Here is a 15,328-nt window from a genome sequence, read left to right as displayed (position 1 = left end):
ATTAAATGAACAAGGGTAGAAAAGTGTGCATTCCATCTTAGCTAAGAAAAGTAGAGATATGAATAAATCTACATAATTGTGTTTTAAAACTTGAAAAATAAGCCATAAAAAAATGTTTACACATTACTTATAGGGGCAGGAAGGGAATAGAGAGGAAGGATTTTCAGTGTGAAGAGAAGGAAATACAGATATAAGATCAATGAGGTTAAATACACCCTTAAGTCCTCTATTTGAAATGGAAGTAGCACATGAGTTCATGATACATTTTATTGAAAACCAACAGAAAAACATATATACCTAGCTCTGTCCCCAGAAAAGGAGTGCCTGGATAGTTAACAAGTTAACACACTTGGATGCTAACTGGAAAGCTGGTAGCTCCAGTCCACCCAGAGGAATCTTGGGAGAAAGACCTGAAAAATCAGCCACTGGAAACTCTATGGAGCAGGGCTCTATTGTGAAACACAAAAGAGATCACCGTGAGCAGGTATCGACGGCAACTGGGTGGTTAGTCCACAGAAAAGATTTAGAAATAATACAGTATCTACAAACATCCAGATTATGGTCTTTAAATATCATTTTCCACTAAAGAAACCAAGGCACATCGGACAAATGGCTTATTACAGACATGGGGTAAGAAATATATAAGATGAGCCTAAAAAGCAAGGAAAGACTACTATGGTTATGCCAAAGAACTCAGTAACCCATTGTGTAAGCTTCTACTGGTTTAAGATGAAACAATTTGAGGACTAATGATAATAACTGCAATGGATATGTTTAAACAAATATATTTAAACCCCTGAGTTCATAATCAGAGCTGTTGACTTTTTTGAGTTCCTCTCCACCAATTTTTTTTTACTAGTATAAAAACATGACGTGAATGACCGTTCATTCAGCATTATGTAACTAGTTAATACTTTTGTTACTACACGTAATACCAATGTTAATTATTAAGTTCCCACATACACCTACTCCTTACTTATTAAGGTAGGTTCCAAACACCAGGTTGTTATATGAAAATCGGCATTATGCACAAATAGAGGATGACCACATCATTATATACTTGACAAACCACTGAGATTCAATGGCCCCGCCTAACACAACCCTATCCATCATGGCTAGCATTACTCTCGCCCTGCACCTCAGCATTCGTTACTATTAGATGTACGCTGTTAATGTGAAAAATAGGTAGTTTTTTTTACTGTTGCTGTAAGTGGGAAATGTCAGATAATGAGATAGTCAATAAGTGAGGTGGTTGTTGTTGTTATGTGCCGTCGAGTTGGACCTGAGTCATAGTGACCCCTCCTTGGGTTGCTGAGGCAGTATCACTATGGAAGTAGATTGCCCCATCTTCCTTCCGAGGAGTGACTGGTGGGTTTGAACCTGGGTTCTCTATTTTGTTCCTTTGTCTGTTTGTCCATTCTTGTGCTAATATGTCATAATTACTATGGATTTACTTTGTAACTCTTGATATCTGGTAGGACAGTCCCTTGAATCTTATTTTTCATCTTCAAAATTGTCTTGGATTGTGTAAATATTTTAATTTTTCTATGTAAATATGAAAAATGTTAAAATGGCCACTTTTCCTAACATATACAACTTAGCCTTAAAGATTGCCAGTGACTATAAACTAGAAATATGAAAAAAAAATAAGCAAACTAAATAAATGGATAAGCACATGTGACACTAGTATAAAGTTATACAAGATTAAAAGTTACAAAGTAGTATTTATTATACCTGAATGATATTACATATTTTTTTCTGGAAAAAGATCTAAGGCTTTTGAGTTTCAGAGATTCGTTTTCCACTATAGTGAAGTGTATTCATCAACCTTACTTTTCCGGTCAGGACAAAAACTGAAACAGAGAAATAAGATTGAATTCATAATGAATAATTCTTGCTACATATACTTTCTAGATTACATATCGTCTTACATATATTAGCAATGTTAATGTAATTGTCTGAGAATTCAACTATATACAGAATTATTACCAAAATGCATGTGCATTTTTAGAAGCTTTGAGTCACTGGGAGTCATGGCATTTTTTCTGTGTCACAAATCATTACAAATACTTTTCTTTTTACTGATAACATTGGAACAGAAGACCTTCTGTTCTAAGAATGACTGGCAGGCAGAAATGACACGGACAGGAAATAGGAAATGGTTCAGGGTCCTGGAATTCCCCTGGCTGCCTAAATTAAAAGGAACCTTGGTGGCATAGTGGTTAAAGTGCTTGGCTTCTAACCAAAAGGTCAATGGTTTGAGCCCACCAGCTGCTCCATGAGAGAAAGATGTGGCTGTTTACTTCCTTAGAGATTTACAGTCTTAGAAACCCTATGGGGTTAAATAACAACAACAACAAATAGAGTGGCTATGAATAGGAATCAACTTGACAGGAATGGGCTTGGTTTTGGTTTTACCTAAATTAAATACCTTGTTATTTGGACATTTCTGAAATGTTTGCTCTCTGGAGTTCTCCTAAGAAAGCATCTGATTTTATTGCCAGAGTACCTTCATAGTAAATAAAAATTGGTTTTGCTGCAATATAACAAACATTTATTACATGCTGTGTTTGAGGCACTACGCAAGAGTGGTGAGACAAAAGGTCTATACCCAAGCAAAAGCAAGATTTTAAAATTTTATAATTTCTTTTCTAACACTTAACTATTTAAATTTTGATAAATGGACTCCTCTGTGGATCATGCAAATATGTATCACTCACTGAATAATAATTATGTTGTTGGTTGCCATCAAGTCAATTCTGACTCACGACGACCCCGCGTATGCCGAGTAGAAATACTCCATACGGTTTTCACAGCTGTGACCTGTGGAAGCAGACTGTCAGACCTGTCTTCCAGAGTACCTCTGGGTGTATTTAAAATGCCAGTCTTTTAGCCAGTACTCAAGTGCTTAACAGTTTGTTCCACCCAGGGACTATTCCCATCCCTAAAAAAAAAAAAAAAAAATTAGATATATGTTGTTATTATGTGCTATCGAGTCAGATCTGACTCATAACAACCCCTCCTTGGGTTTCTGAGGCAGTATCACTATGGAAGTAGATTGCCCAACCTTCCCTCCAAGGAGTGGCTGGTGGGTTTGAACTACCAGACTTCTGGTTAGCAGTCAAGTGCCTTAGGCACAACAATATTTATATATAATACATACAGAGAGACACACAACCTGGGTGGTGCAAATGACTGCTAATGGAAACTAACCTGTTGTGGTCCAGTTCATTCTAACTCACAGTGACCCTACAGGACAAAATAGAACTGCCCCATAATCTTTATTTATAGAAGCAGACTGTCACATCTTCTGCAGAGTAGCTGGCAGAGTTCGTTTACCTTCCTGTTAGCAGCTGAGTGCTTTACCACTGCGCCACCAGGGTTCCTTGCAAACCCTAAAGAGTGCAATTCTACTCTGCATACATGGGGTTGCCATGAGCTGGAATTGACTAGAGGGCAACTTGATATATATATCCTGTTGCACTCCCATAGATGCCAACTCACAGTGACTTAAGTATGTAAGAGTACAACTGCTCTATGTGGTTTACTTGGTTTTATTTTTATGGAAGCAAATCACCAGGTTTTTCTTCTGCTGAGTGGGTTCCAGCAGCCAACGTTTAGGTTAGCCGTTAAACGCAAACAATTCGACCCACCCAGGGCAACACGCACAGGAGCTCTTGTGGTATGGTGGTTAAGGCATTTGACTGCTAACCAAAACGCTCATGGCTCGAAACCCACCAGCCCCTCCAGAGAAGAAAGATGAAGCAGTTTGCTTCCATAAAGATTTACAGCCTTGAAACTCAAAGGGGGATCGCTGAGTGTCAGAATGAACTCAATAGCAGCGAGTTTGGATTTTTTTTTTTTTTTTTTTGAGTGAGGGATCTCGGATCTCTCTCTCTCTCTCTTTCACACACACACACATACACACATTATATTTTTATTTAAAATTTCAGAAAATACTGGGAGTGAAGTCTGGCCTAAAATGCCATTCACGTTGCTAACTATGAGCATCTTAAATAAGAACACCTTTTCGTTAGTCTCTATGTCTCTTAAAAAAAAAAGTTAAAAAACAAACAAAACTAAAAAATAAATGATACACTGGTTGATTAATCAAGCAATTTTCTGATGCTGTTCCACTTTCTATTATTTCAAAGGTAAGCATATTTCAATTTACGCGGCTAGCTGCTGACCGCTGTAATCCGTAAAGATTACAGAATACTACGTAGTTGCACTATGAAGAAACATGGTTAACAATATTTACTTAAGTGAAGGAAAAATGCCACTGAATTGACTCTATCCTCAAATGCAGACATCTACGCCGAGCGGAGGCGTCACACTAGTGGAATTTTGCTAGGGGTGGGATCATAACTCTGAGGTGACATGGCGGAAGAAGCGCAAGATCGCCAGCACAGGGGCGTTTCCGCAGGGTTTCCCAAGATTCAAACACAACAGCTCAGGGTTTGACCGTCCCGCTAGGTAAAATGTTAGCAATGAAGAGAGAGGGAAACGTTAAAAGTGCACAAACATCGAGATTGAAAAACGAAACACCGAGTTGATGTGGGTGGTCCCACCTCACCCGTGTGCTGACATCGCAGCTCCAGGTGGGCGTCCACGCCGGGCCTCCCGGCGTTCTTCCCGAAGGCACGTCTCCTTGTAGCAGAACCTGCGCTCCTCCCGCTCCCGGGCTGTAGACTCCTCTCCGCTCTCGGGCGCCGAATGACTCGGGCCCTCGGCCAGGCGCGCTGACGTCACTGGGCGTCGGCGTAAGCTCTGTTTCGCCCGGGGCTTCGGAGAGCAGGACCCGAACCCGGCGTGGCTTCAGCTCCTGTCGTTGGAATCGCCCCCCGTGCGCGAGGAGGCCGACGGCAGTCGATCTGCTGCCGCATTGCTTCCGTCTTTGCCGCGCCGGCACTGCGGTGAGTGCAACCCCTTCCCGTCTGGGCCGCGCGAGAGCGGGCGAGGCGGGTTGTGGAGCTCGATCCGCGGAGGCCCGGTTCCCTGAAGCTGCGGCCGGGCGAAAAAGAACAGGGTCTGGGGCCCCACAGCCGAGGGTCCAGGGCTGAGCGAGCTCTACTCTTTGCCCTAGCTGCGGCTTTTATTTAATTCGGAAGCCCGGGTTTCAAGACTTGGAAGTCGAAAGTGATATTTAAAAATTGACATGTTTTCTGGCGTATTCTGGCCGCCGCCCACTTTTCCGACCTTTGGATTTTGACCAAGATAGTTTTCTTCCAGAGGAGTTTTTGCAGGGTTTTAAACTTTACCCTCGATGTTCTTTAATTTGATATATTTAAACGAAGACAGAAAGCCTTGTGGCGGCGAGATCTCTTATTTCAGATAGTTCAAACTGCGCCTTGCCACTTTAAGTAGTCTGTTGTGTACTGTGAAAATGAACTCCGGGAAATGAATGGGTAAATCCCATAGTCTTTATTTTTCCCTTCCAGTCTTTCCCTCCCGCCCAGCTATAGTTTGTATTAGGAGAGCAGAGTCAGCAGTACGGTGCTTGTAGATAGAAGTATGTAATTTAAATATTTGAGACCTGTTGAGGTTAATGCCTCGTTGCAAGCGTTTACATTCCCAAGGCCTGTGTTTCACAGCCATTGTGTTATGTTTTGTTTTTGAATTGCTTTCCGTGGTTGTTGCTTTGAAATTTTGAGTTTAAGTGTTTATAGCAATGAGCTCCTGTTGCATTTTGACTCTTAACTAGACTAGGCAGTTAGTCCTGGAGAGGCTTGCTATTAAAAAATGTGTCTAATTGCTGCCGTACTGATGTTGCTGATGAGGAGTAGAAATCTTGCCACTGCCCCCTTTTGTCTCCAGCAAGCTGCCAGAGATATTATCCTTCTTGTTGTTGTTGTTGTGTGCCATCCAGTCAGCCCCGACTCATAGCGACCCCTCCTTGGGTTTCCGAGGCAGTATCACTACCAAAGTAGATTGCCCAACCTTCCTTCCAAGAACTGGCTGGTGGGTTTGAACCGCCAGCCTTCTGGTTAGCAGTCAAGTGCCTTAGGCATATTATCCTTAAACTGTTAAAAAATTGTCACTTGAAGAGGTGAGGACAACAAGGACAAAATGTTTTCCGGTATGGAAAGGTCTGCCTTCAAAATTGTACATTTTTCTAACATGTATAGTTAATGTTAATGGGAATACATTGCGTTTATTTATTGCAGTTAAGAAGTTTTCTAATAAAAGTTTTAGCGTAGTGCCTAAGGCACTTGACTGCTAATCAGAAGGCTGGCGGTTCAAACCCACCAGCCACTCCTTGGAAGATGGGGCAGTCTACTTCCGTAGTGATACTGCCTCAGAAACCCAAGGAGAGGTCACTGTGAGTTGGGTCCAAATCGATGGCACCTAACAACAACAACAATACATCGAAGTTTTGGTGACGGATTATTGGAAATAAGATGCATTGTCTAAATTGTAAATCCTTCTTAGACTTTTTTTTTTTTTAAAGTCGATGAATCTATTTGCCATGAAAATAAAGTTTTCTAAAATAGCTTTTGTTTTCTCTTTTCAGATTTTACAGCCTTGAAGAGTCTCCTTTCTTTTTTCTCTGCGCTAATAAATTCCATTATGGAAACCCAGAAGCTTTATAAAGGGATATAGTTTGAATTCTGTGGAGTGTAATTTTGTGTATGAATTACATATTTAAAATACGAAACATTTTCAGAAAGGCTAGTAGGGTTAATTAGTAGTACATTATGTGTAAGCAGTAATTCTTTTGGCAATATTAATAATACATTGTCAGGCATTTGTGATAACACTAGAAAAGACAAACTATCTTTTGATGAATTGATTTCATCATTAATTACAAAATGGATGCTACACTCATACATGGTCCTTTAATTAACGACAGCTTATTTAAGTTTTAAATACAATGTAAAATGTTTCTGCTGTATAAATTTCCTGGTTAAATAGTTAAGTTTATGGAAAAAATAGCTTGATCAAGTATATAAAGTGGTATGCAAAGTTCGTAAGAAAGAGAATTATGCTGTAGGAAGTGGAAATACATAGAGAAAATATTTAACAAAGATGAAAGAGTTAATAGTTTGCAATTCTTAAACAAATTTTTATTCATTTAATGTCATATACACCATAACAAGCTTAGGTTTAACAAAGTTTGTGAGTGTTGACTTCCTCAAAGTTGTTACTGAAGCTAACTGTGTGATTAATAAATGCTGTGATGAGAAGCTGTGTGAAATTAACTTTTAGATAATGTTTAGATAATGTGAAGGTTTTAATTAATTTATGATCAATAAATAAAAATTTTGTTTGTCATATTAAGTGCTTATAGGGAAAGAAACCTGATGCATACGCTTTTTTTCTCTTGTATCCAAGCTTTGTAGCTCATAATGAAAAGCAAACTAGGGATAATTCAAGTATTCTGTAGTTGCTTAGTTTAAAAGTTTTGGAATATAGACCTCCTTGAAAATCAGGGGTCTTTATCGTATTTTCAGAAGTGCATCAACTTCTTTTGGACCATTAGGTTAGTGTACACTAAATTAAACGTAAGCATTATTTGAATGAGCTAAAAGATTTGATACAGTCCCAAAGAGTACTAAGTGGAATTGGTAATCTAGGAGCAATAGGCATTAGGTAACCTAGCCATTTAGTAGGATGCCTGAGTATGCACCCAGGTATAAATCCAGTAAAGAAGGTGTAGTGAATTCTCAATAAGTAGGGGGGTATCATTTGATTCCTTTTTGTGGTAAAAATATAATTTTGTGTGGAGATAAGTTTCATGTGAAGGCTTTTAGTCATCAAAAAGTACAATTTTCTTCTCATGCACAAAACTACTTTCCAAAGACGACTTCTAGGTCCCTCTCATCAAAAATTTATTAATATAATGGAAGATAGCAAGATCTTGTCAAACTGGACAAGCAACAACAAACAAAAAATGAAATACGACTTTTCATGTGAACTCTACAGAATGTCTACCTATTCGACTTTCCCCACCGGAGTTCCCATCTCAGAAAGGAGTCTTGCTCGTGCTGGTTTTTATTACACTGGTGTGAACGACAAGGTCAAATGCTTCTGTTGTGGTCTGATGCTGGATAACTGGAAACAAGGAGACAACGCTATTGAAAAGCATAAACAGCTGTATCCTAGCTGTAGCTTTATTCGGAATCTGGTTTCAGTTACTAGTCTGGGATCCACCTCCAAGAATACTTCTCCAATAAGAAACAGTTTTACACATTCATTATCTCCCACTTTGGAACACAGTGGCTCATTTAGTGGTTCTTATTCCAACCTTTCATCAAACCCTGTTAATTCCAGAGCAGTAGAAGACCTCTCGCCTGTGAGGACTAATCCCTACAGTTATGCAATGAGTACTGAAGAAGCCAGATTTCTTTCCTACAAGATGTGGCCATTAACCTTTTTATCACCATCAGATTTGGCAAGAGCTGGCTTTTATTATATAGGCCCTGGAGACAGGGTCGCCTGCTTTGCCTGTGGTGGGAAACTGAGTAACTGGGAACCAAAGGATGATGCTATGTCAGAACACCGGAGACATTTTCCCAACTGTCCATTTTTGGGAAGTTCTCTAGAAATGCTGAGGTTTAGCATTTCAAATCTGAGCATGCAGACACGTGCAGCTCGACTGAGGACATTTATGTACTGGCCATCGAGTGTTCCAGTTCAGCCTGAGCAGCTTACAAGTGCTGGTTTTTATTATGTGGGTAAGAAAGAAACGTATGTGGCTATCCATTCATCTAGTTCATGTTGATTCATCTAGATCATGTTGATCACACAGTAGAACATATTGTGTATATTCAGTTTTGGTCTTTATTTTCTTTAGGTCGCAACGATGATGTCAAATGCTTTTGTTGTGATGGTGGTTTGAGGTGTTGGGAATCTGGAGATGATCCATGGGTAGAGCATGCCAAATGGTTTCCAAGGTAATTGTTTTGCAAGGTTCAGCTATACAAAACTTCTAGAAGTTAAAAGAAGCAGGCATACTCACATGGTGGAAGTTTTGCATTTAAATAATAATGCATCTTTATTACTAGGGAGCTCTGGTGGTGTAGTGCCAAAGGCATTTGACTGCTAACCAGAATGCTGGCGGTTCAAATCTTCCAGCCACTCCTCGGAAGGAAGATGGGGCAATTTATTTTCATAGTGATACTGCCTCGGAAATCCAAGGAGGGGTAGCTATGAGTCGGATTCGACTCGATGGCAGTAAGTTTGGTTTTGGTCTTTATTACTATAGTAGAAATTAGCCTTTTTCATGCCTGAACTTTAATTATTTTATTGAGAGGAGTTCTGGAGGTTCTGTGTGCTTCTTTTCTTTTATAAAGGCCATATACTCAGAATATAATTTATTATGGTGACTCATTTACAATTATGGCCATAAATTTCATTTATGTATTTTGCATCTTGCTTTAATGAGCTTGGTGGTACAATTGGTATGCCATTGGCTGCTGACCTGAAGATTGGCAGTTTGAAGCCACCCAAGTGGCTTCTTGGAAGAAATACCTGGGGAACTGCTTTTGTAAAGATTACAGCCAAGAAAACCCTATGGAGCAGTTGTACTGTGTAACACATTAGGTTGCCTGAAGTCAGCATCAATTTGATAGGATGGGTTTTTTGTTTTTGGTCATATTACTTTAAAGAGATTTTAAGGATTCTAAAGATAGGTGAAATAAAACAAAAGGAACATAAATTAGAAAAAGGTACAGAAAAAGGAAAAACGAGAAGGGCTATAAAATCAATCTAGGAATGAATTAACTTATACAAAGATGTTTATTGCTAAGTTTGATTGTAAATTATTTTGTGTGCAGTTTTATTTTTCATGATATGTCACTTATATTTTAGCCACTCTGTCTCTAGCAGTGCTTCCTTTTTTTGACTAAAACCTAGGAATAATTTAAACATGGTGTTGTTAGTGGCAATAAAATTTGAAAGTTTACCTTTGTTATTAAGTAGCTTTGTGAACTTGGACAAGTTATGTGGTCCCTTTGAGCTTCTTTTCTCATCAGTAGAATTAGGAATTCGACTAGATAATGTTTTGAGCTATGTCTTTGACATTGAATATTGAGAGTTCTTAATATATTACAAATACAAGTCTTTTATCAGGTGTGTTTTGCGATCTTTCTCCCAGTTTGTGGCTTTTTGTTTTCATTTTCTTAACAGTGTCTTTTGCAGAGAAGTTTTTAATTTCGATTATGTCAGTTTATCAATTTTATCTTTTATGGATTGTGCTTTTGGTGTTTTATCTAAGAAATCTTTATTTAACCCAAAGACAAAAAGATTTTTCTGCTGTGTTTTCTTCTAGATGTTACAGTTTTTGGTTTTATATTTAGGTATATGATCCATATTTGGATTATTTTTGTATATATTACAGACATAGTTGAGGTTGATTATTTTTGCATATGGATATCCAGTCATCTAGCACCATTTGTTGAGGAAATAAAAGGAATGGAATGGAAATACATGTTACGTGAACTCCCTGGAACATCTTTGAGAAGCTCTAGTAGTTTGTAAAGAACAATTGGAAACCGTCACATTATATGTATATTAAAAAAAAAAAAAAAAAGCAAAACTCATTGCTGTCGAGTTGATATGACACATAGTGACCCTTCCATGGGTTTCCAAGGCAGTATTTCTGCCCAGTCTTCCTTGCAGAGAGTGGCCGATGGGCTTGAACCACCAGCCTTCTGGTTAGCAGTCAAATGCCTTAGGCACTACGCTACCAGAGCTCCCACATTATAGATGAAAATATTTGATAAGTAACACTGGAGAAAATTACTATATTGTGAAAATTGGGACTACTGAGTTACAGTGTTAGGTGAAAAAAGTTAATTATCTTCATGTCTCGGTTTATGACTCTTTGTGGGTCTAGGTCTTCTTGTTATTGTTGCTATGTTAATGGAATTGTATAGACAATATCAGAATACATCTCATACAGTAAGAGTCTGTACTATTTTATGGGAATTTTGTTGCTGTTAGATATATGCACTCACTCTTTATCACTCACTGCCATCAAGTCAATGACAACTCATAGTGACCCCTCCTTGGGTTTCCAAGGTGGTATCGCCACAGAAGTAGATGGCCCAGCCTTCCTTCTGAGGAGTGGCTGGTGAATTTGAACCACCACTCTTAGGGTTAGCAGTCAAATACCTTAGGCACTATGCCACCAGAGCTGAGTTGTGTAAAATGTATTTTTTAGTGAGGAATACAACAAAAAATGTTTCAAAACCACTTTTCCAGAATGATCAGGTTATATTTTCCAAAAAAAAAAAATTAAAATAATTTTCCTCATGTTTTAGGTGTGAGTTCTTGATACGTATGAAAGGGCAGAAGTTTGTTGATGAGATTCAAGCTAGATATCCTCATCTTCTTGAACAGGTAAATAAATATTTATAATTGACACCATTAGATTCTCCTACATGATAAATACAAAAGAATTGTGAGAGGTGGTATTTATATGTTTCCTTATTAGTTAAAGTACATACTTTATATCCATATTAATGATATCTTTAATTTTAACGTAACCAACTTGTTTGTTGAGCTTTTTTAAAAAACCGTTCTTTGTTTTTTGAAAGAAAAATGATTGAACCTGCTACTTTATAAACAAGTGGTAGGGGTTGCAGAAGGGTCTTTAGTGTTCTTTCATCATTTTTTTAGGAAAAGCCTACAAAAAATACCTTATTAAGAATTAGGAACTTTTGCAAGTACTCCAATTGAAATCTGACTTTCTAAATTGAATAAGAAAATAATGTTTCCTGTTTTACTGAAACTACAGAAACACTTGAATTCTAATTTGGAAATAGGTGAAGTTTGGGAAAATTTATGGGATGATTAGGGTAAAACAAAGCAATGTGAAGTTTGTAAATTTTACTCAGTTTTCAAAAAAATATGCACATTTAATTAAGGTAAACTTACCTTTTACTCTGTTCAGGTGGTCTGAGATTTCTGATTTTACCTGTTAACTTATCTCCTGTTTCATAGCTATTGTCAACTTCAGACACTCCTGGAGATGAAAGCACTGATCCTCCAAGTATGTATAAAAATATTTCACATATCAAAGAGTAATTTTTATAAGAATTTTAAGAATGAAAGTATGTAAAGAAAGGGTTTCTAAGGCCACAGGAAAAAGTTCTTCAAAAGTTAACAATAATATGTATTCATTGGGGAGCCACTATGGTGCATTAGTTAAGCACTTAGCTGCTAACTGAAAGGTACATGGGAGAAAGATGTGGCAGTGTCCTTCCATAAAGATTACAGCCTTGGAAATGCTTTGGGGTGTCTCTACTCTGTTCCAAAGGGTCTCTGTGATTTAAAACCTACTTGATGGCACTCAACAATGACAGCAACAAAACGCATCCACTTGCATTTTGAAAGATTTAGGAAATGTAAGAGGAGCCTTGGTGGCTCAGTGATTAAGAGCTCGGCTGCTAACCAAAAGGTCGGCAGTTCAGACCCACCAGTCACTCCATGGGAGAAAGATGTGGCAATCTGCTTCTGTAGGGCGGTTCTCCATTGTTCTAAAGGGTCACTATGAGTCAGAATCAACTTGACAGCAATGGGCTTGGTAATGAAGGAAGTAGGATAATCTTTGTTCTTAAGGTATGGGCATTACAACTGAGGAGATAAGACACATGCAAAAGAAAAACAACAACAAATAGTTGAAAGCAGTGCCACATGAGTGATGCAAATGATAAGCCCTGCAAAGAAGAAAAGTTTGCTGTGAACTAGCATGATTTGGAAAAGTCCCAGTTCAAATATGATTTAAGAACTGGGCTAGATGTTAGGTGTTTAAGTCAGGTATTTAGTGGAGCCTGGGTGGCACAAGCAGTTTGTGATCAGCTGCTAACCTAAAGGTTGGCAGTTCAAACCCACCTAGGCACTCAAGGAAGAAAAGCCTGACAAACTGCTTTTGTAAAGATTGTACCCAAGAAAACCCTATGGAGCAGTTCTACTCTTATAACCATGAGGTTGCCATGAATTGGGGCCAACTGGATAGCACCTAACAACATACAGTATTTTAGTTCAAGAATAGGAAATAGTTTCTCTTCTGGTTAGAACTTAGTCACATCTGTTATTAGTTAATGTATATAATGACTATATGTTGTTGTTGTTATGGGCTGCTGAGTCGGATCCAACTCATAGTGACCTCTCCTTGGGTTTCTGAGGCAGTATCATTATGGAAGTAGATTGCCCAACCTTCCTTCCAAGGAGTGGCTGGTGGGTTTGAACTGCCAGCCTTCTGGTTAACAGTCGAGTGCCTTAGGCACTAAGCTACCAGAGCTCCTGACTGTATGTTATGGTGTTCAAAATAGTGAAAATAATCCATTAATCTTATCTACAGAAGTATTCTATTCTTGGCATACCATTTCAAGGGGAATATTGGCAAATTTATAACAGGACCAGAAATGAGTGACTAGGATATTTAAGATCCTAGAAATCTTGGCTAAGGAAGAATGGTTGAAGGATTTGGTAATATTTGACCTGGAAAAGAAAAGGATTACTTGGATACATGATAACTATCTCCTGCGTAATAAAACTGGAAGAGAAAGGCAACTGTGCTAACAGTTTTTTTTTTTTTTTTTAATGATTTGAGTGAATGTGCTGACTATTCTTATTTAAGATTTATAAACACAAGTTCTCAAGTGGGCACTTTGTACTGCCCTATAATTCGAATGCAGTTCTCTGTAAAATTATTTTGCCAGTCTTCAAAATGACTCTCACATTTTCTTTTTGTTTAAGCTTTTAACATTTGTACCTGCCCTACTCTAAGCTCATAACTTTGCTTAACTGAGAAAGTAGAAGCAATCAAAAGAGAATTATTTCATCTTCCTACCAGCAGAACCACCAGTCTGCATGACGTATCTATATCCTCTGCTTTCTGTTCTTTTATAGAAGATGAACTATCCTTGCCCTTATCTAAGGCCAACTCTTTATATGTCCTTTGGATCCCATCTTCTATTTCCACATTGCTTTGGCAATGATCCACCCTTTTTGTCTTACATCACTGATTTTTTTGTCTCCTGGATTCATTTCCACACACACACGCATAATGAGTGTAATATCCCTGATACTAAGAAATAACCTTCTCTTGAACCTATATCACCATCTAGCTATTGTCTCATTTCTCTGCTTCTCTTTGTAACAAAATGCCTAGAAAGATTTATCGTACTCACTTTCCTCATTTGGTCACCGTCTATTTTTAACCTGTTCTATAAAACTAATCTTGTCAGGGTCAGTAGGAACCTTAGCAAATACACTGATCAGTTCCTTGTCTGTCTTCATCTTACTTGACCTGTTGTCAGCATTTGACCCAGGTGAGTGCGTCATTCTTGAAATATCTTTGCATGACTTCTTGACACACACTGATTTTCTACAATTTTGTTCATTGATCCTGAACAATTTCCTTTGCTGGCTCTTCCATTTTCAAAATTCTAAATGTGGTTTCAGGCTACTTGGCTGTAATAGGCATCTCAGAGTTAAAATGTCCAAAGCAAAAATCTCCCCATCCTCATCCCTTCGATTATTTTTTTCCCCCTCTGGTTTTCCCATCTCAGTTAATGGTACCACTTTGCTCAGGTCAGAAGTTGGCTCAAGTTAAGTTTCGTCCCTGATTCCTCTGCTTTACTTTGTATATACCATAGAAGTTATTCCATGTCTGTGTGCATAATATATCCTAAATCTCACTGCCACCACTACTAACCTAATCCAAACTACTTCTACCATAACCTTCCAGCAGGTCTTCCTGATTCTGTTTTACCTACAGTCCATCTCCACAAATCTTCCAGAGTCATCTTTTGAACAGACAAATTAGGTTTTATTAGTTCCCTGCTTAAAACCCTCCTAGAACATTTCTGCAAGCTTAGAATAAAATATAAATTTGCAAGGCTGTATCTGATCTGGGCATTGCCTACTTCTCTGACTTCTACTGTCTTATTTCTTGGTGGATGCTCTGGCCATCTAACCTTTTTGTTTCTTGAATATGCCACTCTTTTTCCTTGATTTAAGACCTTTACATTTGCTGTTCTCTTTGGCTAGAAGACTTCCTTGAGATATTTTCATAAACTCATTCCTTATTGCACAAGCCTTTATTCTGGAACTACTTCTTATTTATTTTTAAAATACATTTTATTGAAATATAATTTATGTACAGTGAAATAAACAAAACTAAAGTGACATGGGTCAATGCATTTTTTTTTCAGTGTTCTCTCCCTTCCCCTTCCACCTCTAGTAATGAACAAAGAAAATTCCCTTCCATATGTAAACCTTTCCTTGACTTTTTACAATAATGAACTAATAATATATTTGTTCTTCTGTGATTGACTTACTCACTCACCATAATGTCCTCCAAGTTCATCCATGT

General features: G+C 38.1%; 1 protein-coding gene across 1 annotated transcript in view; it reads left to right on the top strand.

The window, feature by feature from the left end:
* The first annotated feature begins 7,780 nt into the window (after positions 1 to 7,780).
* LOC103201340 (baculoviral IAP repeat-containing protein 2) overlaps positions 7,781 to 15,328 on the top strand; it is a 17,184-nt gene continuing 9,636 nt past the window's right edge. The window contains exons 1-4 of the mRNA XM_007946012.2: positions 7,781 to 8,678; positions 8,798 to 8,897; positions 11,268 to 11,346; positions 11,950 to 11,998. Of these exons, the coding sequence (XP_007944203.1) occupies positions 7,781 to 8,678; positions 8,798 to 8,897; positions 11,268 to 11,346; positions 11,950 to 11,998 (1,126 nt within the window). The remainder of the gene's footprint in view (positions 8,679 to 8,797; positions 8,898 to 11,267; positions 11,347 to 11,949; positions 11,999 to 15,328) is intronic.

The sequence above is a fragment of the Orycteropus afer genome, unplaced genomic scaffold (assembly GCF_000298275.1).
Source record: "Orycteropus afer afer isolate SDZICR_OR568_19922 unplaced genomic scaffold, OryAfe1.0 scaffold00147, whole genome shotgun sequence".
NCBI lineage: Eukaryota > Metazoa > Chordata > Mammalia > Tubulidentata > Orycteropodidae > Orycteropus > Orycteropus afer.
The sequence above is the reverse complement of the archived record's forward strand: the minus strand, read 5'-3'. Positions and strand labels throughout refer to the sequence as shown.